The 23,771-nt window shown below is 31.0% G+C and overlaps 1 protein-coding gene across 1 annotated transcript; it reads right to left on the reverse strand.

Annotated features, from left to right (window-relative positions):
• Positions 1-23,531, reverse strand: LOC131927200 (uncharacterized). Its single transcript, XM_059282932.1, has 34 exons — positions 23,359-23,531; positions 20,584-20,723; positions 18,001-18,170; positions 17,396-17,556; positions 17,002-17,078; positions 16,704-16,786; positions 16,160-16,388; positions 15,496-15,575; positions 15,076-15,222; positions 14,582-14,684; positions 14,319-14,464; positions 13,436-13,546; positions 13,071-13,137; positions 12,801-12,901; positions 12,195-12,353; positions 11,662-11,784; positions 11,015-11,122; positions 10,174-10,231; positions 9,606-9,755; positions 9,270-9,462; positions 8,621-8,725; positions 8,210-8,288; positions 7,882-7,996; positions 7,678-7,758; positions 7,260-7,369; positions 7,005-7,118; positions 6,250-6,411; positions 5,164-5,292; positions 4,599-4,729; positions 2,860-2,991; positions 1,720-1,843; positions 1,447-1,543; positions 1,192-1,299; positions 1-953 (listed from the first exon to the last, which is right to left on the reverse strand). The coding sequence occupies exons 1-34, from the start codon at positions 23,424-23,426 to the stop codon at positions 880-882; spliced, it is 4,035 nt and encodes a 1,344-aa protein (XP_059138915.1). The 5' UTR covers positions 23,427-23,531; the 3' UTR covers positions 1-879.
• Positions 23,532-23,771: the final 240 nt, after the last annotated feature.

The raw sequence follows: 23,771 nt of genomic DNA on the forward strand, positions 1-23,771 counted from the left end.
CTCTTTAATAATTATATAATATTGCACAATTTTATCAACAATAATTAATCACATTGTGGTTGGATATAATAATTTTAAAACAGTAACAAACATGTTATAAAAGAAAATGTCATGTAAAATATAATGCATGTCTTGTAAATAAAAGCTGCATCACTTAATTTTATTTTTATAAATATTTTGATAATCTCACATATTTGTTTAACGTATACAACAAATTGTTTAAATTTTCTTTTTAAGCAAAACATTAAGTCATATGCTTTGTTAAATCTCCTTAGAAAAAATTGCACATAACATTTGAAATGCTGTTAAGAAATAAATATGTAAACATTTTGTAACAAAGGAATTCTTACTGTCAGGATCTATAATATAATGGCACAAATCAAACATTTTGAAACATTTAAAAATATTTTTTTAAAGAATAATGCTTAAATTATTGTTTCAATATTTATTCAAACTGCTAATTAGAGTAGGACTTAATGTCAAATTTCAACAAAGCCAATTCATTGCAATCACATAATTCTGTCATGAAGAAATAACTATGCTCCTTAAAAAGAGTCACAAACTATAAATTATTACTAAGCCAAATTAACAAATTAACAGTATATTTAAAAACATTTTTAAAATGGCCATTACTTACTTTGTAAAATTTTGTAATAAATATAAATAGAAAAACTTTCAATTGATTAGCTATTATTTACTCAGTATAAAATTCGAAAAAAAGAAATAAACAACATAAAATTTATGTTAGCAACACATGGTTTCACAATAATAAAAAAAATATGTGACTGATTTATATTTAAAAAAATAATATTCTATATTCTATCAACTTAAATAACATTTTATTGGTTATTTTTCAATTGACTTCCAACTGACCATAGACTAATTTCCCAATGTGAATTTTGATATGTCGTTCAAACACAGAAGTTGGACTTTGTCAACAGTGGCTGGTGAGTCTGCAATGTTATAAATTTTAAACTGGATGAACTTTCAGAAAAATATTTATGTATTAATGATGAGTTAGTTTTAGTCTATCAAAAACTAGATGCTAATTAATATAAATTATTATATAATTTTTTTACATTTTAATTTCAATGGTAAATTTAAAAATTTACATTATATAAATAACAATAAAAAATAACCTAAAGTAAAAAAATTGTCCTGGCCAACTTATCATTTTGAGTATAAAATTACCTAATGGAAAGTAAGTGTCCTGGCCAATCTCTGCTCTTGCAGCTTCCACAGCATGTTTGATGGCAAACAGTGCACAAGCTCCCATTGTCAGTGGGGGTTCACCAACAGCTAAAAAGTAATTAATATCGTCATTAATACGTTGATTTTAAAACTCTCTTAATACTCAATAATCTGGCTACGTCTATATGAATATGCTAAGAGTCAAATCTTCGAAAAATTGCAGAAGTTATCCTAGTTAAAAAGAAGTCTAACAACCTTTTGAACGCAAAACACCTAGAGGATTTGGTGCATTTCTCAGAAATTTGAAGTTGAAATTCATAGGCAAATCTTTAGGCATGGGTGGCTTGTATTCCTGGGTTTTAAAAAAAAGTATTAAGATCCTAGTATCTAATTAAACAAATCTTTCAAACTATGGTCAATGGTTATTTTAAAAACTTTTTATGAATATGCAATATACATTTTAACTAAAAATATTATAAATTATATATACAAATTTATTTGTAAAAAACAATGTTAATATGAAATTACCCAAGTTCCTGCATTTAGGGCTTGTCCATTTACTGGGTCAAATATCATTTGTTCTTGTAAGAAATATCCCATCCCCATGATGAAACCCCCCTCGGCTTGTCCAATATCTAGTTCAGGATTGATACTGAAACATACAACATACATGCAATTTATCCTATTTTGTGTTGTTGTTATATAGGGTTTTTGTCAAACTTTGTTTTGACAGCTGCAGTAAATTCAATTCAGCTGCCACTTTTCAAGCTAGTAAAAAATCAAAAATCTACCCACCTGTCACCACAATCATACAACATGTCCACCTGTCTACCCATCTGTCTACCCACCTGTCTAACCACCTGTCCACTTATCTACCCACCAGTCCACTTATCTACCCACCTGTCTACCCACCTATTTACCCACCTGTCCACCTATCTACCCACCTGTCTACCCACCTGTCCACTTATCTACCCACCAGTCCACTTATCTACCCACCTGTCTACCCACCTATCTACCCACCTGTCTTCCCACCTATCTACCCACCTGTCTACCCACCTATCTACCCACCTGTCTACCCACCTGTCTATCCACCTGTCTATCCACCTGTCTACCCACCTGTCTACCCAATTGTCTACCCACCTATCTACCCACCTGTCTACCCACCTATCTACCCACCTGTCTACCCACCTGTCTATCCACCTGTCTACCCACCTGTCCACTTATCTACCCACCTGTCTACCCACCTGTCTACCCACCTGTCTACCCACCTGTCTACCCACCTGTCTACCCACCTGTCCACTTATCTACCCACCTGTCTAGCCACCTGTCTACCCACCTGTCTACCCACCTATCTACCCACCTGTCTACCCACCTGTTTACCCACCTGTTTACCCATCTGTCTACCCACCTGTCCACTTATCTACCCACCTGTCTACCCACCTGTCTACCCACCTGTCCACCCACCTGTCCACTTATCTACCCACCTGTCCACCCACCTGTCCACCCACCTGTCCACTTATCTACCCACCAGTCCACTTATCTACCCACCTGTCTACCCACCTGTCCACTTATCTACCCACCTGTCCACCCACCTGTCCACTTATCTACCCACCTGTCTACCCACCTGTCCACCCACCTGTCTACCCACCTGTCAACCTATCTACCCACCTGTCACCACAGTCATACAACATGTCCATCTGTCTAAGCTGGTACTGGCCAGTTAGGATGTCCAGCTCTGCCTCAACACAGGCAATACTGTAGCAGTTGTAGCGGCTGGCATATGGGTCTTGTGGGGCGGTCCTGTAAGACAAAAAAAATTCTCCAGTTTATTCATACAAAGGATGGGATGGTGTAGTAGGGTAGTAGAGTGTGTGACTGCTAAAACTTAACCAAAAGTTCTGAATTCATTTCAGGATTTGGCTCAGTGGGGCTTCACTGAGTCCACCCAGCTCTAATGGGTACCTGACCATAGCACGTCCAATAATGCCCCCAGCTTTAATGAGTACTGATTAGGGCAAGGAAAGGCAGCTGAAAGGGATTATCTGGCCCCTGCACATAGCAGAAATCACAACTTAGTTAATTAGCTGACCATCAGGTTGGGGAGTTTAACTTCATTAAAATTATGGCATTAAAATTATGGCATTTACATACACAATGTGACAAAAGTTAATATTGTTAATTAACTTAATCAAATTAGTATTTGCCTTCAGCTGATGTAGATATATACTCATATTAAGGGGATATGCTATGTTTTTTTCTATTTTTTACACTTTAAGATCTAAAGCCTTTTGAATACTTTTATCATATTTGGCATATAAAAGTAAGTATTAAACAGCAAAAAAGAGGGTCGAAAACAATTTTGGTTGTCATGGAAACCCAAAAACCCTCCGCCATTTTGAATTTTTCGGTGTTTTAAAAATACTAAGGCTTTTTTATTTATGCACCTATAGCAATCAAATTTAAACTGCTTATATTTCAGTATATATTAAAACTTTTGTCACGACAACTTTTTGAGATAATTACTAGTAAGAATTTTACAAGGTTTAAAAATCGTACCATTTTTAGTATTCAAAAGTTTCAAAACGTGCATATTAATTACCAAATACTTTTTTCTATGAAAGCAATCACAATTCCCTCATGACAAAAGTTGTATTTTCGCATCAAGAACATTTACTGAAAATATGGTTGGCATTGTTTAATAAATAAAAAAGTAGTAGGCTTTTTAGTGTTAAAAACCTGCAAACTGAGAAAAACAGCCAAAAGTAACGAAAACTAGGTCAGGAAAGTACCATATCTGTGTAAACTGCAAAGCCGATTGTAAGCTTTGGGTGTTTCCGAGATGTAGGAAATTAAGTTTATTAGATACATGAGAAATCCAGCTTTCCAATGATGTCAAATACAATATAATGACGGATACAAAACATTTTATAGAGAGCTTGTAAGATTGGGAAAAATTGATTATTTTTTAATTTATAGGGTCATAAAAATCGTAATTTAAACACATAAAATATTTTTTTCTCTTTAAAGTTATTATTTTCTTTATACAAAAATGGACAAAGTATCCAAAAGTGCTAGAAACCCATCATGACGAAAAACAAGAAATTTTGTGATTTTTTTCCGCGCATATCCCCTTAAACACATTTTTTGAAGATTTAAACTGTCCACATTTGTTTGGGGATAAAACATCAAAGTCTAGTACCAAATGTTAAAAAAAAAAAAACATTTCTATAAATGGGGAATTTGAGAAAATCACAACGTAAACCTAAGTTAAAATGGCCTCAGTTCAAGGGTTAAAAAATTAGTTGGTTTAAGAAATAATTCATCTTGATGAATTTCAATTTTAGTTCCGAACCAGAAAACAAATCAGATATAGATAAGCAACAAATTAGTAATATTTGATCGCTTACATGAAAGACGCTGTCAGGTCTACCATCTCATCATAACACTTAGACACCAGTTCTTGCCATGTTGGGTTCACCATTTTAGCTTTCACAGGGGCCATGCGTTGTTTGAGGATGTTGCAAGCCTCTATAACACCCTGTATGATAACACAAGGAAAATAAAAATCTTAACCTAAAAGGTGAAACACTACACATTTATATTATTCAGTATTTATATGACAATGCTACAAGACTATACCTTATATGAAAACACAAGGGAAATAACATTTTTAACTAAAAAAGTGAAACTATACTGATTATTAATCTTTAGTCATTAAATAATTATGTTACAAAACTTTTTAATACCCTAGAACTACAAGGAAAACAAATATAAAAATGTAATGGGGAAACAATACACATTAGTATTATTTAGTCTTTATTTGATAGTTAACTAGGCTTAAATAACCTAAATGGAAAATCAAGGGGAAAAAAATTCTCAATTTATAAAAGGTGAAACTAAAAATTCTCAAATTATAAAGATGAAACTGTTTGAGAATGCTACCCAACGTTTATTTACTTATTCTAAACTCACCATGCAGCAAAGTTCAGAGGTTATGGAGCCTCCTGTTGTGGTGGAGTTGGCATTGATCACTGTAGAGAAGGTCTGTACACGAATTTTATCCATTGGGATGCCAAGCTCATATGCACAAACTTGTATAACCTAAATTTACGTCATATAATTATTGTACAGAATACAAATTGTATGAAAATTGTTTTTGGATTTTTTTGCAATTTTATTATAGAAAATAAACTGTATATTGTGTTTGGAATTTGTTGTAATTTTATTAAAAACCACATATTGTATACTGTGTTGTTTTTTTTTTTGGTGTTTCTTTTTTTGTAATTTTAATTTAAAACATAACTTGTGTATTATGTTTGTTTTGTAGTAATTCTATTCCAAAACTCAAATTGTATATTGTGTGTTTTCTTGTAATTTTAATATAAAACATAAACTATATATTGTGTATGTATTGTGTTGTAATTTTATTCTAGAACACAAATTGTATATTATGTTTGTATTTGTTGTCTAACTTTCAGAAGTTTCCTCACTTAACTGGACAAGTGTATGTTGTATTATGTATAACGATCAACTTGTTGAACATTTGTCCTACATTATATTACTTGTTGTATGTGTTTTATTTTATACAAGCCGACCCGCGGCGTATTATACGCCGCTATTTAGTTGTTTTATTTTCTACTTTTCAGTAATTCATAATTTGTGAATTCAACAGGACCAATGCTGCCACTGAATATATTTGCTTTAAAACACAATCAGTAGCTCGTTAAGGACGATAACCCCGCCCCCTCCTTTCCCCTACCCCCCCCCCATGTTAGCAGCCTCCTCTTAGTTACCTCCCCTAAGTTTAAAATCGTTTCAAACTAAATTATCTGCCCCAATGGCCGTCACTAAACCCGCCTCTACGATTGTAAACATTTAGCATGAACCACAGTTCACCAGACCATGTAGTGGTGGGGGTGGTAGGGAGCGCGCTTACAGCTTGGTGTTTTCTAGGGTCTCCAAGAAGAGAATTATATATATAGATGAAAAACTAATCAACACGTTATATATTATTTCGTTTTCATTATGATTTTATTTTTAAAAATCGGAGTGACCTACCTTGGTGTTGATGCCCTGCCCCATGTCAATGCCCCCATGAGCAATGGCCACACTCCCATCAGCATGGTAGATCATGATGTGAGTGTTGTATGTGCCTTGCTGCCAACCAATGCCAAACCTATTGGGCATCAGAGCCAGTCCTCGCTTTTTCCACCTATTGGCCTGTTACAACAAATTACAACACAATATATGACAGCCAAACTATGCCATAATATTTGGCAACATGTGTTGATAAAACAAATCGAACCTCAATATTTGCAAATATTGGCTGGCAGATAAATTGTAACACAATATTTGACAGCATTAACAAATGGTAAACCACATTATACTACATTCACCTTCATTTTTATTATTTTTGATGAAAACAAATAATACAACAATGTTTAAAAACAATTGTTGGTAGAATAAATTTTGCCACAATATCTGAAAAAAGCTAGCTGGTAAAACAAATAGTATATACAGTAAAAGGATTGTATTGGCCTATCTTATAATATGTGGAGGATCTTTGAAGCCAGGTTTAGTACTTGAGACTTACCCTACAGCTTATCAATTGGCCATTGTTACAGTTTATCAATAATATTCTCTACTACTTCACCAAACATAATATAATATAATAATAATAATAATATAATAATATAATATAATTTATTCTTTAAATTAATCAATTTCTTTTTCTCACAAGGCTAATTCCTATTTGAAAACACATTGTTGTTCACACACTGATACTATTATGGGTAGCTAAAAATTGCACATACTGTATTGAAGGTGGCAACAGCTTGTTGACGCTGAGTGAGGTTGATATCACTCTCAAACTGCTCAGCAACCTCACGTATAGTGCAGTAATTAAGAGGCATTCCCGAGGGGGTTTTCTGTAATTGAAAATTAGATTTTTTATATGCAAACTGTCATTCATGACATATCTAATAAGTAATAATAACATATAAGTAATAATTCTTTTATTGAAAATGTTTTAATCATTTTATTGAAAATGTTTTTTGGTATGTACTCACCTGACCTTTGACATACAAGTTTAACCTTCTGACTTCATAGGGGTCTCGACCCAAAGATTTGGCAACATGCTCAATGATGCTTTCCATGATGAAGATGGCAGCAGTTGATCCTTGAGAGTTCAAGAAATAGTTGTTGTTTTTTTTTTGTTTTTTTTTAAAAAGCTGTTCTTAATTTAAAAAATAAACAACAAAAACAAAACAAAATTTACAAATCCACTTATCATTAAAATTTCAATTGTTCCACTACTTTTTAAAATTTCCATTCATTTTTTAACACTTTTAATTTATCAGGTATTGTATAAAGTAACTGATTTAATACAGTAATTACTATTATAAAAGATGTTAAAAGAAATGATGCAACTAATAATTATTACAAAAAAGCAATCATTTAATTTGTATTGAAAATTAAAATTTTTACCTGGCGACCGACAAGCTGTACCAGCTGGCTTGTTGGTCTTTACTGCAACAGGTGTGAATAGCCAGTTGGGACAGTAATAAGCTGAAAGTAAACAAAGCCTTGAAAAATTTCTTCCACACCGCAGAAGATAAAATTATTAAAACACTCATACTAAAGAGGTTAAGTCAATAGAAAAACAAAATAATATTTTAGAAAATAAATTACCATTATCAATCCAAGTGAGTAGCTCATTCCCATCCCCCTCCAGGTCCCTCACTCCAGCATCAGTGTACACATTGATAATTATACCCAAAAGAAGACCATTGTTATCGAAACCGACCTGAAATAATTAAAGTAATAATTTAAATTACATACATATAATTTTTGTTTATTGCAGAAATTGAAATAATTATGTTAAAGTGATAAATGTAAATGAAGTTAAAAGTAAAGTTGAAATTTTTAAAAATTTAACAACAATCTTAGGTTTTTTTGTAAATATGTGTAATTATTTTTCAATTAAAAAAGCTAGTAAGATAAATGAAAGAAGATTCACCTCATATTCTGCATAGTATGCATCTCTTTTGCCTAGCATCTTCATGTTTGTGTGTATATCCAAGTTCATTTTGACTGGTCTGGTCAGAAATTTCAAAAAAATATTTTTAAGTCATTTACCTTACATAATATTGGAATAATAATGTTTTATCTTATGGTGGATGTATTAATTTTAAAAAATCCTTTAAAAAATCCTTTTTCAAAATGTTAAAATAATTTTTCTATTAAAAATGTGATGTTTTATTTTATTTATTTTAATTTTTCTATTGCTAATTTACACTAATTACATTTTGAAATTAAGTTTTTAACAATATGTAACTATTCCAATTATTAAATATAAAACTCTCACTTTATTAAATAATTTTTGTTTCAGATATTTATTTGTTCTTTGATTTATATTTGTTCAACTTACTTGTTAACAGCATAGGCTGCCAGGGAACATAGTCCAGACACAAGGAAGGGCTGAGATATTTTCCCACCAAATCCACCACCAAGTCTTTCAGCAGTCACCTCAACACTGATCATCACAAAAAAATCTAATGATTAGCTTGTACATATTTTTATATTACTTTATTATAGTACTATTATACAACCATGTTCTTAATAATTTACAGTTATTTTAAAATCTCTAAAGTATTTGCTAAAAACACTGATCATTACAAGAAAAGTCTAATGGTTAGCTTGTACATATTTTTATGTTATGTTATTAAATCTCTACAGTATTTGCTAAAAAGCAAAATGAAATTATTAAATTATATTTTAGAAATAACTTTGAAGATTCGTAAACAATTTTTGCTGTTATCAGTTAACTAATTAACTAAATTACTTATGTATCTCAAAATATAAGAGGAAACAAATAAATAATTGTTAAATAATTATTCAACCAGAGGTCTTAAATTTAAACTAGAAAAATGAAAGACAGAAATATGGAAAGTTACAAATTTGACTTAAACAAAAAAAAAATAGCTATTTGAATCAGAAAACTAAAAAAAAATATGTGAAATCAATCTGTCAAAGGAATAATACAAAAAAGAAAACAACACGCCAGATATTTTTCTTACCTGGACTGAGGTAAACCCAGCACCTGGGACACCGTCTCCCCCACCCCATCCAGCCACTGGCTCGTGGCCTTGACCTTCATGCCCCCTACATCGCTCGGGGTGCAGATGACAGTGGGCGTCTCCAGATAGAAGTGGAACTGGTCCCCACAGCCGATGCTGCCGCTAACCTTGCGGGGTGCTGAGGCAATGGCGCCTAAAAATCAATAATTGAGAATCATAAAAACCTGACACACCTGAATACTTAATATCATTACTTAGCTAACAGTGCATATTTAATAAACTGAAAACACTCTTCAAATGATAATATGCATCGTAATATAGATATTTTAAAAATACCTTTGGGGTCACCAACAGTTGTAGGGTCAGGTGGATCAGGGAAGAAAGATTTCTTCTGCACTCCATCTTTGAGATCCACAATGGGCACCTGCACATTTTTGTATGTGACGTTCACAAGACTGGCAGCTGTCTGGGCTGTAGTTGCCACATCTACGTAATTCAAATTGGGTTTAAAGTTAGAAAAATGTAAATGTCAGATATACATATGGAAAAGCACACATGCATGGATATTTACAAACTCTTATATAGTTTTACTTACATATTAATAATTACCTATAGTTACTATATTTTACAGAAAATTTTAATTTAAATTAATTTTTACATATTTTTTATATTATGTATGTAATACATAAATTTAGATTTTTTTTTTACATAAAAGTTTAGGTATTTGTTTACAAATATGTTTCCATATACACATGCAATAAATATATATTATATATTTCACTGACCTGCCATATGTTCCCATATACACATACAATACATATATATTATTTATTTCACTGACCTGCCATTTGTTGCCATATACATATGCAAAACATATATATTAATTATTATCTATTTCACTGACCTGCCACAATAATTCCTATTGGTTGCCCAGCATATTCAATGACACCACTGCTGAGTAACTGTACAATAAAAATCTCAGTCAACATAGCTTCTAAATGATTAACAATTAACTCAGCAAATGAAATATTAACTTAATTACTGATAAACTAAGTTTAAGACGAATTGTTTCAATATTTTTCAAGCATCTTTATAAAATAAATCTTTTAAGTAATAAAACTAGTTGAACACCATCTTGTTGCTTAAGTAAATACAGAGCTTAAATTGGTTTAATTTGGTTGGCTACAACCTTTGTTACAGAATGTTTATTCAGTCAACGAATGCACATTTGCCTCTTTTTAGTAAGTATATAAAATTTTAAGCAAAGTGTGAAACAAACCAACAGTTTATTGTTTTAATGTTTTTTAGCTTAACTATCAGAGGTAACATTTAAGTTTCAGTGAAGTCTGAGTACAAATGACTACAAAGTAGGGTCTTCAAAGATTGGATTATGGAGTTCCTGTAAGCAAATCAATCTTTGCCTTACAGTTACAAAAGTGAAGCTTGGGTTATAATTGAGGCTTGATAAAAATAAATAAAAATGTAGCCTTAAATGAAAACAAAATATTTTAAAGTTCTCTGCATCTGCAAATTTTATAACACTGATTCTAAAAACATTAAATTTCTGATTTTTTTTTTCAGGCCTGGGTTTTTTTTTTTAATTTATGATAATAAAATTGAAAAAAAAAAACATGTTTTTTATCCATGTCAACAATAATGATCAAACCCATGTTGTCATACTCGGCTGCCTCCATTAACAAAAGTAAACAGGAAATGATTTCTGTAAATGTCAACAGCAAACAAACCTCTTGTGTGCCAGGTTTAAATATGTATAAAGACTTGGGTCTCCAGTTATTTATACCCCCTTTGGGAATATCCGAAGCTTTCAGGAAAGCAACCACTCCAGGTAGGGACTGAAATAAAAGAGAAAATGCATCATTTAGAGTCATTCATAACTATAGTGACATTAATTATCCGCATGAGAATTTCTAAAATTCTGAATTTCTTTAAATTGAACATAAATGTTAGTTTTACTACAAAAATTTAAAATAATGATAAAGTTTATTTTTCAACACTGACAATAATACTGAATAAAAGTGATATTTTTTTTTAAACTGGCTGTTTGTGACAAATTTAAAATGTATTTTTAAATAAAAATAAATGGTATTTAAATCATAAAGGAAAGAAATTAATGCTTACAAAATTAGGATTGTAGAGAATTAGAATCAGCACAATAAGAAACAATGTTAAGTTTTTGAAGTCTTGACTATATTTACAAGGTAATACAATAATTGTTTTTTTTTAACTTTTATTTTGGATTACAGTTTCTTTTGTAGTTTGTTTTATAGTATTAGGATGATTTTTCCATAAATTAGTGCTTGAGTTGGTGAAGCTATGTTTGTAGAAAAAGACTGTACTTAGAGTAGATATATTAAGAAACCAGAGAACAAACCAGCGCTATGGAAGGGTCTATGGTGTCAATCTCAGCGTTGCCCACTGTACTTATAACTGCAGCAGCATTAAGCTGTCCGGGCACAGCTGGCAAGTCATCTAAAAACAGAGCTGTGCCACTTGTCTAGGATAAGGAAAAATAATTTGTCATCGAAATCTTTAAAATAAAAGTTCAAAAAAAATTTCAAAAAGTTATGAGGATCAGTTGTATTCTTGTTTGAATATGAGAAGGTTCTTTTTTTTATAGCCAACCATTTTGTTTTAATTTTTTTACAAGATATTTGAATTATACAAATTTCTTCAACATATTAATTACTTTAAATAATAAATTTACTAACTTTATGCAGGTGTTATATTATAAAATTTACAATGCATGTTTCAATATCATTTATGGTTCAATGAATTTCAAACAAGACAAAAACTTACTTGAATCAAAATAATAGTTTTTAAATTTTATTTTACTTAATCTATACGATAAATCTACTATCACAAGATTTATTTGTATGAATCTGTTATTTAGTTTTGAATTCATACCAAATACTGCGCTGTGACTTTGGGCAGTGCTTGAGTCACAGGGTACTCTGATGGGTCAGTGCCGTAGTCCTGGGTTCCCACAATTGGAGTTCTGGTCAAGCCAGTGGCGCCGCTGGTGTATCTGGGGCTGACCTTGTTGCTGCAGATACTCAACACAAACTGAAACAGACATGATAATGATAATAAAATATAGGCCTTCTTCGATAATATAAGTGTGCAGGCTATTTTCAATGAACACAAGTCTATAACACATTAATAGTATTTTTTATTTTTTGTATTTAGTATACAAATTTAGTGAAATACTTACTTTACACAGTATTAGTCGCAAAAAATTATTAGGCATATTTTAAAACTAAGTAATGATGAACACAATGAAACAGAATAATCATGCTCGACAAAATTGTAATTATAACTAGATAATTTAAAATATTATTTCTAAAATTAATCTTGTATACATCAGTCCATAAGAGTTTCATTAATCAATGTGTGCTGTATGTTTTGTACAAAATTTAGAACTCACACATTTTCTTATAAAAAATCTATATTGCATACATCTGTCTACAATTGTTTCATTAATCAATGTGTTCTTCCATGTTTTGTACAAACCTTATAAAACATTCCCACAGCCAGAGACTTTCTGTAGGTTGGGCTGGCCCAAGTTGGATGGGTCTCAGGAATAAGTTCAGAGGCCAGCAATGTCAGGGCATCTGAATTTTAAAAAAAAAGCTAATTTTCAAACAAGGAAAGATATGCTTCTTTGTTTTATCTCATTTAATTAATGTAATTAATAAGACAATTTTTGCTGCAGACTTTCTTAATACAAAAACAAAATATTGAGCATTTCTAAGAAATGAAATTAAACCATAATTTAATTACTTTGTAGCATTGCTGGATCTCCCAAAGACTTGCTGATTAAAAATGATTCAGTTTGAACAGCATGGATCTATTTTTTATTTGACAGAAAAAACATGTATTCATTTATATGAAAAATATGCATAAAAACTTTTTTTAAATTTAAATTTTGAAACAATGTGATATTTTTATATTCCTGACATTAGTAAATGACAGATTTTTTTTGTTTGACAGAGAAAAAAAACAAGAATTCATTCTTATGAAAAATATGTATTGCTATTCCTCCACAAAAATAAAAACTGGAAGAGCAAATATTTTATTTAAATGGGTGAAACAATGTGATATATATTTATATTTCTGACATTAATACATAATTTGAGAGATTTTACCAGCTGGGAGTTGATGCCCTGGATCACAATAGAAGGCTTGCTTTTAACCATGAAGTTTCGGCTAACATCAATATCCATCATAAATCCAGCATTGACATATGCCTTACAAGCCTGTAAAGGGAGAATAAATAGAAGTTGGTTTGATATATTCACCTGTTCTGACTGTGTATACTTTGTGTGTATAACCTTTGTTTAAATCTTCTGTGTGCTCTATTTTTCTCCAATCAGATATCAAATTTTAAGTAAAAATAAATACTAGTTAAGAGTAATAATAAACAGCTTAAAAGAAAACCTAAATCCACTCTAATTTATCTGCAAGAAACAACAATTTGTACCATTTAGGGTTACCGAAAATTGTTCAAAAATTGATTGAAACATGTTCATAAAATCTAATTTTTTATATTTGAAATATTGTCCACCTAACTTAAACAGTACTCAAATTATAAGCTTTTGAGAACCTGAAGTAGAGCCAGTACCAAATAGTGGATAGATAACTTCAAATTGGATATTATACTTATATATGAAATTTCGTCAACCTAATTTAAATGGTACACAAGTTATCATGTTTACATATACACACACAGAGAGAAAAGATTGATAAACTAAGTTCATCTGTCTCCAGAAGATTGTAAAATGTCAAAATTTGTTAAAAACTCTAGACTTTTGCACAATTACCATCCTTCCTTTATATTCCATATATGATAAAGTAGGGAGGTGAAAAATGGTAAAATATTCAATTATTCAGCACAGTTAAAATGCTACATCTATAATCTGTATATAAGAACATAAAAAGAAGTGAAACACATTTAAATACAGTAAGTAATCTATTCCTAACACTACAGATTTGTAAAAACAGTAATTTGAAAAGAACAGAAACAAATACCTGTAAACGATGTGAGGTCTTGTATGTCTGGACCTTAACACTGGTTGAGAATTTGGGGAGGGTTGCAGATACAATGACCTTGCCCTTCATATCAAGTCCTAAGAATTCAGTCAGACTGTACTGCCTGGAGCTTCCATCCCCATCATCTTCAAATAATTCATAATTGAAAAAAATGTTACGGTAATTCCTGATTAACAATATCTAAATATTAAAGTCTTGAAGAAACTTAACTGTAGGTGTACTGGTTATAAAAATGTTCTTACAAATCAGGAGAGTTGCACCAACAGTTTCGAGAATGGTGAAGATGTCCGAAGCAAATTCTGGGTGAGCAAGTTTGAGAAGAAGATTCCCAGCCCATGAACTCATCTGTATGAAGCATAACATTGTTATTAACAACAATTTGTAAAAAGTTTATAACTGACATTGTCAGGATACCATTAACAAAGTCTATGCAGCCTTTCATAATTTTCCATATAATATTACATATAATGGCCTATAAAATAATAAGTTGTATACATAAATCTTACAAATATAATAACTATACGGTAAATAAGTTAATGGATGAGAATCAGTTATATCAGTTCATTTAAAAGGTATACAGAACCCTTATAAATATAACAAAACTACATATGTTAATAGACAAAATGAATTATATCAGTATATATAAAAGATATCAAATTTAAACAAGATATTTATGATAATAAAAACTATCAATGTTAGATTACATTTTACTTATACAGGAAGAAATCCTACTTACATTTCTTATGCCATGTTGTGCCACATAGTGCAAATGTTCTGCAAATGTTGCAGCATATGGTATGTCAGTTTGTGTTTTGTACTGCTCAAAAACTTCAATTAAGTTGCTTATTGATAAGTTGGCACCCAATGTCACACTAGTGTCATTCTGATTAGAAAAAAAACATTAAGATAAAAAAATTGAAATGAACATTAAAAACAAGCTTTATCTGATAAAAAAAAACTTGCTAATTTAAAAAAAATACATTTAACAATATTATTCTCAGAAATATTGAACATTTTTGTACGAACATTTAGGAATATTTAAACTAAATGATTTGTAACAGTTTAAAACACCCTAAAAATCCTAAGTAAAATCGAAACAATAATTTTTTAATTGTAAAATTAATCTCAAAATCTTAAATTAAAAAAAACAATCAACCTTAATTGTATACAGCTCCTGGACACCTCTGATGTCAATAAGTGTATTGAAATTCCAAGGGCCAAATTCTTGATAGACACCTTTATTTGAAGTATAATATTCCACAATAAATAATAATATGTATGCAAAATTGAAAAAAAATATAGTACACATGAGTAATAACATCCATGCTAGCAGTTAGTTAATTTAGCAATCTTGTTTTAAGTAGCAACACATTTCAATTGGACCTAATAAACAGTTAAAGCAATCTTCAAGATTTCTTTAATTCAAATTTAGCATAAAAATACATTAGCTTATTAAGTAATTTTTCTTAAATATGTTTAATATTACTATAATATAACTTATTATTAAAAATAGTAATTTTTTTTTTAAATTAAGATATTAGAAATAAACAGACAGATGAGGCTCATTAGTTGGGGAAAACAAGCCACCTAGGAGTGAAACTCCAAAACCAAACAACTGCTGCCTTCCAGATTGTTCTTGGGAGAACAAAGGTTATTGAAACAAACCCAGAAAGAGAAGCAGGCTAAAGTTGGTGTCAAAAACCATATGCACCATGACATGTTGAATTTAATGCTTAATAGTGTTGGAGGAAATCCCCTCCTAAATATTGCAATTAAGAGCAAAGAAGAGAGAAAATATAACCAAGTTTTAATGTTCTCACCAAAAGACGTGTTGCCAAAGACAAGTCTATACTTGTCAGCACGATGTTGGTTCAAAAGTTGTATCAAATCTTGCAGGCTGGTAGGTTTAAACCACTGAGTGCCGTCCCCCACAATATGAACTGGCCGCTCTATTTGGTTTTCACAGTGTCCATTTTTCCCTGTTTTGTTTTTGTTACAATGTCCAGTACAGGCTTGGCCAGATTTTTTGCAAATTTTACCATCCAATTCCTTTCATTAAAATAATTCAAATAGACATTTAAAACTAAAAGTAAATAGCAGTAAAAAAATTAATTTTATAGAACTTTGGTCTACTGCAAAAACCAGAGGCTCATAAGCATAGAATTGTAAATAAAACAAAAATGTTGGATGTGTGTCAAAAAAAGTATGCACCTGCTTTCCAGCAAGGGTTACAAAAATAAATAGATTCTATATTTAATGGGAAAAAATGTCTTATGATATTTTCTGGTTATCTATTGGGCATAGATACTAAAAAAAGTGTGATTAGTACATTTCAGCATAGGCTTTAATTTTTTTTTTTGTTACCTCAATGTCAATAAGCTTTCCTTTCAGGGCTGGAGGAGCATCAACAGCAAAGGTTTTCATAGCATCCAAAATTGCTCTGTAGCCTGAAATTTGAAAGCAAAACCATTGCTTTTGATTTATTTTGTGTAATGTAGCTGGAATACTAATAAGATAATTAGTTGATTTATTAAAATTACCAAAATTGCCCTAAAGTCTGAAATTGAGATGAAAATCTAAGTAAAACCATTGATTTTTTTTTTATTTTGTGTAATGTAGCTTAAATATCAATAAGATAATTAGTTTAATTTATTAAAATAACCTGTGCATCGACAAAGAGTGGCATCAAATTCATCTTCAATTTGTTGAACAGTAGGGGTTGGAAATCTTTTTAAAAGTCTTTGGATAAAAGAAATTGTATTTAACATGATCAATCTTACTATTCATTTAAATTAATTTATTCTTCTGAACATAAATGTTGTTTTCTCTGTTTTGCGTAATTAATCCACAGAAAATATATTATATTATTTAAAGCTAATAAAATATCATTATGGCAAATGTTATTTTTTAAGCTTTCAAAGAAAATAATTTACAACTAAATAAAACACTTAATACAACAAAAATCAAACATTTTATCTTGTAGAATTCTTTACTACAATTTTCCATTGATTTTATTTTTAAATGGTCTATGAAAAAAAAACAGAAGAGTTACTCACCCATACATATTCATGATCTGTCCTGGTGTACAAAACCCACACTGAGTCCCATCATGTTTCACCATTCTGTCTTGTATAGGGTGTAATCCATCTTTTGTATTACCCAGCCCTTCAATGGTTGTGATCTCCATACCATCACATGTGTACAGTTGGAGACAGCACTACATTTTTAAGAAATTGTGTTGAATAAAATCAAGTCAAGTTAATGTTTATTATAGCATGTTTGTGCAGATGAGTGTATGGTTATTAACATCAAAGTCATGAGACCAGTTAATAGACTATTTTCCACCCAGCTCTAATAAGTACCAGACTCAATATAGGTACCCAGTGCGGAATGGAATCAGTTAAGCATGAGAGACTTAACTAGGAACCAAATTCAAAGCTTTTAAATTAGCTAGAATGTCCACAATCATAAAACGCTTATTAAAAATGTTTGCTCTAAAGAATTGTTAGCCTACTTGAGTCAAGTAGTGGCTTTTTTGGAGTCATGAAAGTATCAATTTTATATGTTGCTAAATATCATATTCAAAGAATTTTTTTTATAGAGAACATGTTTCTACTTTTTAATCAACTAGTGTTTACATTATATAACTCCAGATACTTACTGAGTTTACAGCATACTCTACTTTTTGAGCCGAAATAGGCTCAAAAAGTTTGACAGTGACAAGACAAACTCCACAGCCCCCTTCATAGCAGCAGCCTTTGGTGCCAACAGAGGCGCCGGAATGGCGCATGTACTCATTTAAAGAAGTTGCTGGGTGATATTCATTTCCAACTGTCAAAAAAAACAAAAAATAGGAATTTAAATAAATAGTTAGCTATAGAAACTGAATATGCTTGTTGCTTAAAAATTTTAGATCTGCAATTTAATTTATTTTTATTTAATAATTAAGTACTTTAAAATTAAATGATTTTAATGAAACATAAGCATGTATGCCTATATGTGTAGTGGCAAGGGAAGAAGGGTTAGAACTCCTTCTTACATAAGCGATGATGCACTCATGTAGCTTTATGTGAACAATTTCAAACAACAATTTATATTTATGTACAAGTATTGGGAAAACATTTGAAAATCCCCCATGAAATTGATAAATTCCAGCCTATGCCACTGTACAAGTGTTGCTTTTTGTCAGATTGCTCATTTGAATGATGATAGAGCTATGCATAGCAAGCAAAAGGCTGTGAAGGTGTGTCACTTTATAAAGTTTATGGAAGAGAAACACTGAAATTTACATAACTCATCTCTTAGAAAAAAATAGCTGTGGATATTTCCAGCAGTGTTTCTTCCAGACTTTTTTCTCTGATGGAGGGGGGGGGGGGAAGAAAGAGAGCACTTGAAGTTTGGGGGGGGGGGGGTAAAAAATTGCCCCGAAGAGATGCCTGGAAGAAACTCTGTTTGGGAGTCATAACTTAAAATTATGATTACCAACAAAATATATGATTGTGTAATAATAATAGTTAAATGTAATGTTGATATAATCAGCCTATTTAGTAAAAGCATGTTTTATTAGAAACTGCTGCATCATTTTTGATGATAAAAAGGCCTAGTTTTCTAACCCTGAAAAGAGATTATATTATCTGGGCCTAAGTGAACGATGAGCAGCCTCCAAAGTTTTTAGGCATATTTTTCACATCTTTTGTTATCTATGAATACTATGATTATGCTAGATAAACAAAGAGACCACAGTTTGGAAAGATTAGAGGGGGTCTGCGTGGTCCAGTCGGTAAAGCTCATGGTTGAAAAGTCTTGAGTTCGAACCCTCTGATAGATGAGGCTCATTAGCTGGGGACAGCCACTCTTCTAGGAGAGACAACTCCAAAATCAAACAACTGCTGCATTGTAGTTTGTTCTTGGTTGGACAAAGGCTATGGAAGCAAATCCAAAAAGAAAAGCAGGCGGAAATCAGAGTCAATGGCCTCAATGGATGGCGTTAACCAGTTAACATGTATCCTTAATTGTGATGGAGGTGTGGTCGAGTTGGCAAAAAGCACATGGTTGATAAATTCGAAAAAAGTCTCGAGTTCAAGCCCTCTGGCAGATAAGGTTCGATCGCTTCCAACACTAAAAATTAAGAACGAAGAAAAAGAAGAAGAAAAAGAAAGATTAGAGCCCATAAATTACTACTGAGTTTACTGAAACTTGATTGGTCAGAAGGTCTACTATCTGTTCTAATGACAAATTTTTGGTCTGTGTTATGTGAAAGATGGGTGGGGAAAAATCAAGCAATAAACTACTTAAATCATTACAACAGAAACACAAAGTCTATACACTTGAGTGATCAATCAGTCAACACAATCTAGATCTTCATTCGTTAAAGATAAAAAAAAATTAATAAGGTTACAATCAAAATAGGTCAAGATTGGTTTAAGTTTAAGTAGATGATCTAGAAAACAATTTTGCAAAGATGAATTGATAAATTAAGATAAATATGATCTAGTTTTTCAACTTGGTATCAAAAGAGTGGGTTTGCAGTATTTCTTGTTATACAAGAGAATTTAATATTTTTTTAATGATTAGTGGCTTGTTTAATAAGTTAAGTGAGAAGGGGAGTTAAATCAAACACTATGCAATTTTTAAAAATCCATTGCGAGTAAAAACTATCTAAATAACATAAAAAATCAAAATCTGAATCACAATTACTTCTGTAAGAATGATTTGTTAAAGTAACTGTACAGTAACTCTTCATATGTCACAGAAACTCTACTTCATTTGCCACATGGACCATCAGGTTTCATTATACCTTATTAGTTCATGCCCATCTGTAGTTTCACTAAAGCATGAAGTGTTTCAGCCCTTTGGCTGTACAAAGGAGGATAATAAGTCATGGAAGTAGTCTAATGTTTCATACAACAATTTTTTTTATTTGAAAAATATTTTTTGACATACAGAGTGGGTTAGTTACCTAAGAATAAAGATAGCTCAATGTAGCTCTTGTATTATTTTAATAATCACAATCCAAGCAAAGATGTTTGAAAATAACTTTTTGAATTTTTATTTATAGTCAGATTATTGTCCCCCTTTCTTCCACAGCAAAAGCTACTGTTACTGATCATAAAATAAATAAAATTGTATCCTATGATGAACTTTCTTTAAAAAATATTATATATTAAGGTTATAATTTTCATGTAATTTGAAGATGTATTATTAACATAAAAAGGTTGAAAGGATTGTAAAAACTAAAAGTAACCTGTGTAGCTAACTCCATTGATAGTAAAAGTGACAGTGCTCTTGAAATTCTGGACTGCTTTGAATTTAAAGAAGTGGCCACAGTTTTCACAGGTACATGCATACACACCATTTTTCAGCGACCCTTTGATAGGGAGGTGACTGAAATAGTAATTTTTAATTTTTTTAATGATATATTGACTTGATTTGGGTAAAGCATTTTAAAAATCTGGAACTTTAATTAAACCAATAGCCCAATTCATCATAATAATTAACAAATAATAAGTATAAACTTTAAATAACATAGCAAGCCATAACATTAACAATTAACATATTAAAATGAATTAAATTAACAAAGCTCCAAAAAAGAAATGCCTATACTATTCTAAACTATAGTTGTTAAGTCACTTAATAAGTGTTTAATGAGGGGGGGGGATCCATGTCATGCTTTTTGCTGATGCCCCCAACACATCATTTTGATCTTGTCACTCATATATTTATTATTTAATTTAGGGCCTAAATATAAATAAACGCCTATTAAAAAGCTATTATTAAAAATAATTTTCAAATATTTTTTTAATGAAAGTACCTACTACTAGAATCGGTAATCTATCGTTTTAGGTACGTAAAATCGCCCGCGACTAACAATGTGAAAAACAGGTGACTCCTTAAATTTTAATAATTATTTCACATTTTGAGGAGTATTTATGTTTTGAAAAATAAAAAAATGTTTCCTTGTTTCATTTATATAGCCTACCTGTTTTTTTAAACAATTGAATTAAAACTTTTCCGAAATAAATGAAGACTAGCAATGTTTACAACAGATGCAACAATGCTCATTTACTATAGCAGCCATCTTGTTTATTTTATTTTTTATTGTAAACTTATAGCGCAAGATTCAGGGGAAGCCACTCTAACTTACAGATGGCCGCTTTTTATATAGCAAATCCTGCTCACAAACACTGCTGTTTAAAGTTAATTTCTTGCCTATATTGATATATTTAGCCATTATTTTAGGTTTATTATTCATTTATCTATAATTATAATATTTGACACTAATAAAAATATCACAATATGAATATACTTCTATTAAAGCCTTGACAATGAGGAAACTTTTTCGTACATTACTAGCCGCGGGCGATTTTACGTACCTAAAACGATAGATTACCCTAGAATGCCGAACTACTAGCCACTTACTTAATACTAGGCTTGTCGGTATCGGCCGAGATCGCGGTAAAAACATGACCCGAAATCTCCCATTACTTTCTGATACCGGGCGCACGAGATTTAGTTTTGCATACTAATAAGTTTTTAATTTATGGTAATTAATTAAGTTTAAAAGGTCATTTCCTAATGTTAAATGAAAAGTAGAATGGTTTTCCAGTTGTTTTGATGGCTTAGCGATCTGATTGCATGCTGTCTCTGCTTTGGTCTTACCGCGGTATAAAGGTTAACTTCAAATGCTTTAAAAACGCGATTTTTGAAAAGTTTCCATTTAGATAATGAAAGTTTCCAAAGCAGATACATCCCATTTTTATAGAAATGATATTTATTTTTGGATATTTTGACTTTGACATTAGTAAATACTCATTTGAAAGTAGTCACCGTAAGTAGGTCACGTTGCCCCCATTGACTCCAATGTTATATTTCTTCATCCCGATCTGCCGGCTTTTAGTTTTGATACACTAACAACAGTATTCTTATGTAATGTACAAACAAATCTCCTACTTGTTGTTTTAAACATATTTTAATATAGATCTACCTGTCTTTCATTTTTTCAACTCTGGTTCTAGTTTTGCTTGAAGTAAAATTTTGCTGAGTCAGACATAGGTTACCTGTCTGTTGCTAGAATACACTACACTAGCTATGTGCTAACTGTAATTTTAAGTATTCAAGTTCTACTTACCCTTACTTAGTTATATTTATATGCTGAAAATCAGAATTCATACAAAATACACACATAAAAACATTGATCAGATAACTTCAGTTCACTTTTAACAAAATGGCTTAAAGATAGACTCTACTTCACCTGCCCAAAATAATAAGGCAATTATATGCACATTACAGTGTTCAAGTCATTTACTTTAGATTGCTAACTATGTAGTTCTTTCATTCACTGTATTTATATAAAGCATTGCTTTAGAAACTTTTTCATATTTGCGCAGCACAGTTTTATAACAAAATGTCTTAAAGATGGACTCTACTTCACCTGCCCAAAATAATGGGGCAGTTATATGCAGTTATATGCACATTTCAGTGTTCAAGTCATTTACTTTAGATTGCTAACTTTGTAGTTCTTTCATTCACTGTAAAACATTGCTTTAGAAACATTTTCATATTTGCGCAGCACAGTTTTTTTGGGGTTATGGAAGGAAGCCAACACAAAAATATACTTCTGTATTATTTTTATTTATTTCAACAGCATATACAAGTTCTATATATCATTCTAGCTCAACTCTGCAAATATGAACAAAATACAACTGCAAGTAAAATAACTATGCTCAATTTATTCAGGTATACCATGACTTGTCACAATTGGCCAATGCAAAAGCAAGGGCATTACACCCCTCACAAAAAAATTCGCTAAAAAAAAACTATTTGAGCTAGACAGAAAATCTTTTTTGTTTTGTTTTCATATAGTTGAGCTCTACAAGAATATGTAATTTTTATTTTTATATGATGATTAGTGTTTTTTTACCAAAATCCCTACTTAATACTTAGTCAATCAGACATAGAGTCTAGTCTAGTAACATTAATTATTAATTATTAATTATTTATATAATTAAACATTACTTACTTGGCGGAACATACAGGGCATGAGACCATTGAAAGTTTGTGCGAACTAGATCTATTTGTTCCTAACATTGTTAAAAATGTACTTTGGTACACGAAGACTAAGTTATCTCATTACAATAAATATATAACACCCAAGTCCTTTACGTTAAGAAATGAACTGCGGCTAATTTTCGGTACAATTATAAACAAAGGTGTCACATGACTTTAATCACGTGATTTTTTTATGAGGCTAATTTTATGTTTATATAGATCTACTAGATCTAATATATATCCAGTTACAACAAACTCTTTAGCATTATAATATACGTAAAATACATTTAGATGTTTTTGCTTATAATTAGGTTGTATGTTTTGTTTTTGCAAGTTAATAAAGTAAGCAATTATTTAAATTAAAAAATGTATGTCTAAAGTATT

This window comes from Physella acuta, unplaced genomic scaffold, assembly GCF_028476545.2.
Source record: "Physella acuta isolate Inbredline_101_S28 unplaced genomic scaffold, ASM2847654v3 ptg001381l, whole genome shotgun sequence".
NCBI lineage: Eukaryota > Metazoa > Mollusca > Gastropoda > Physidae > Physella > Physella acuta.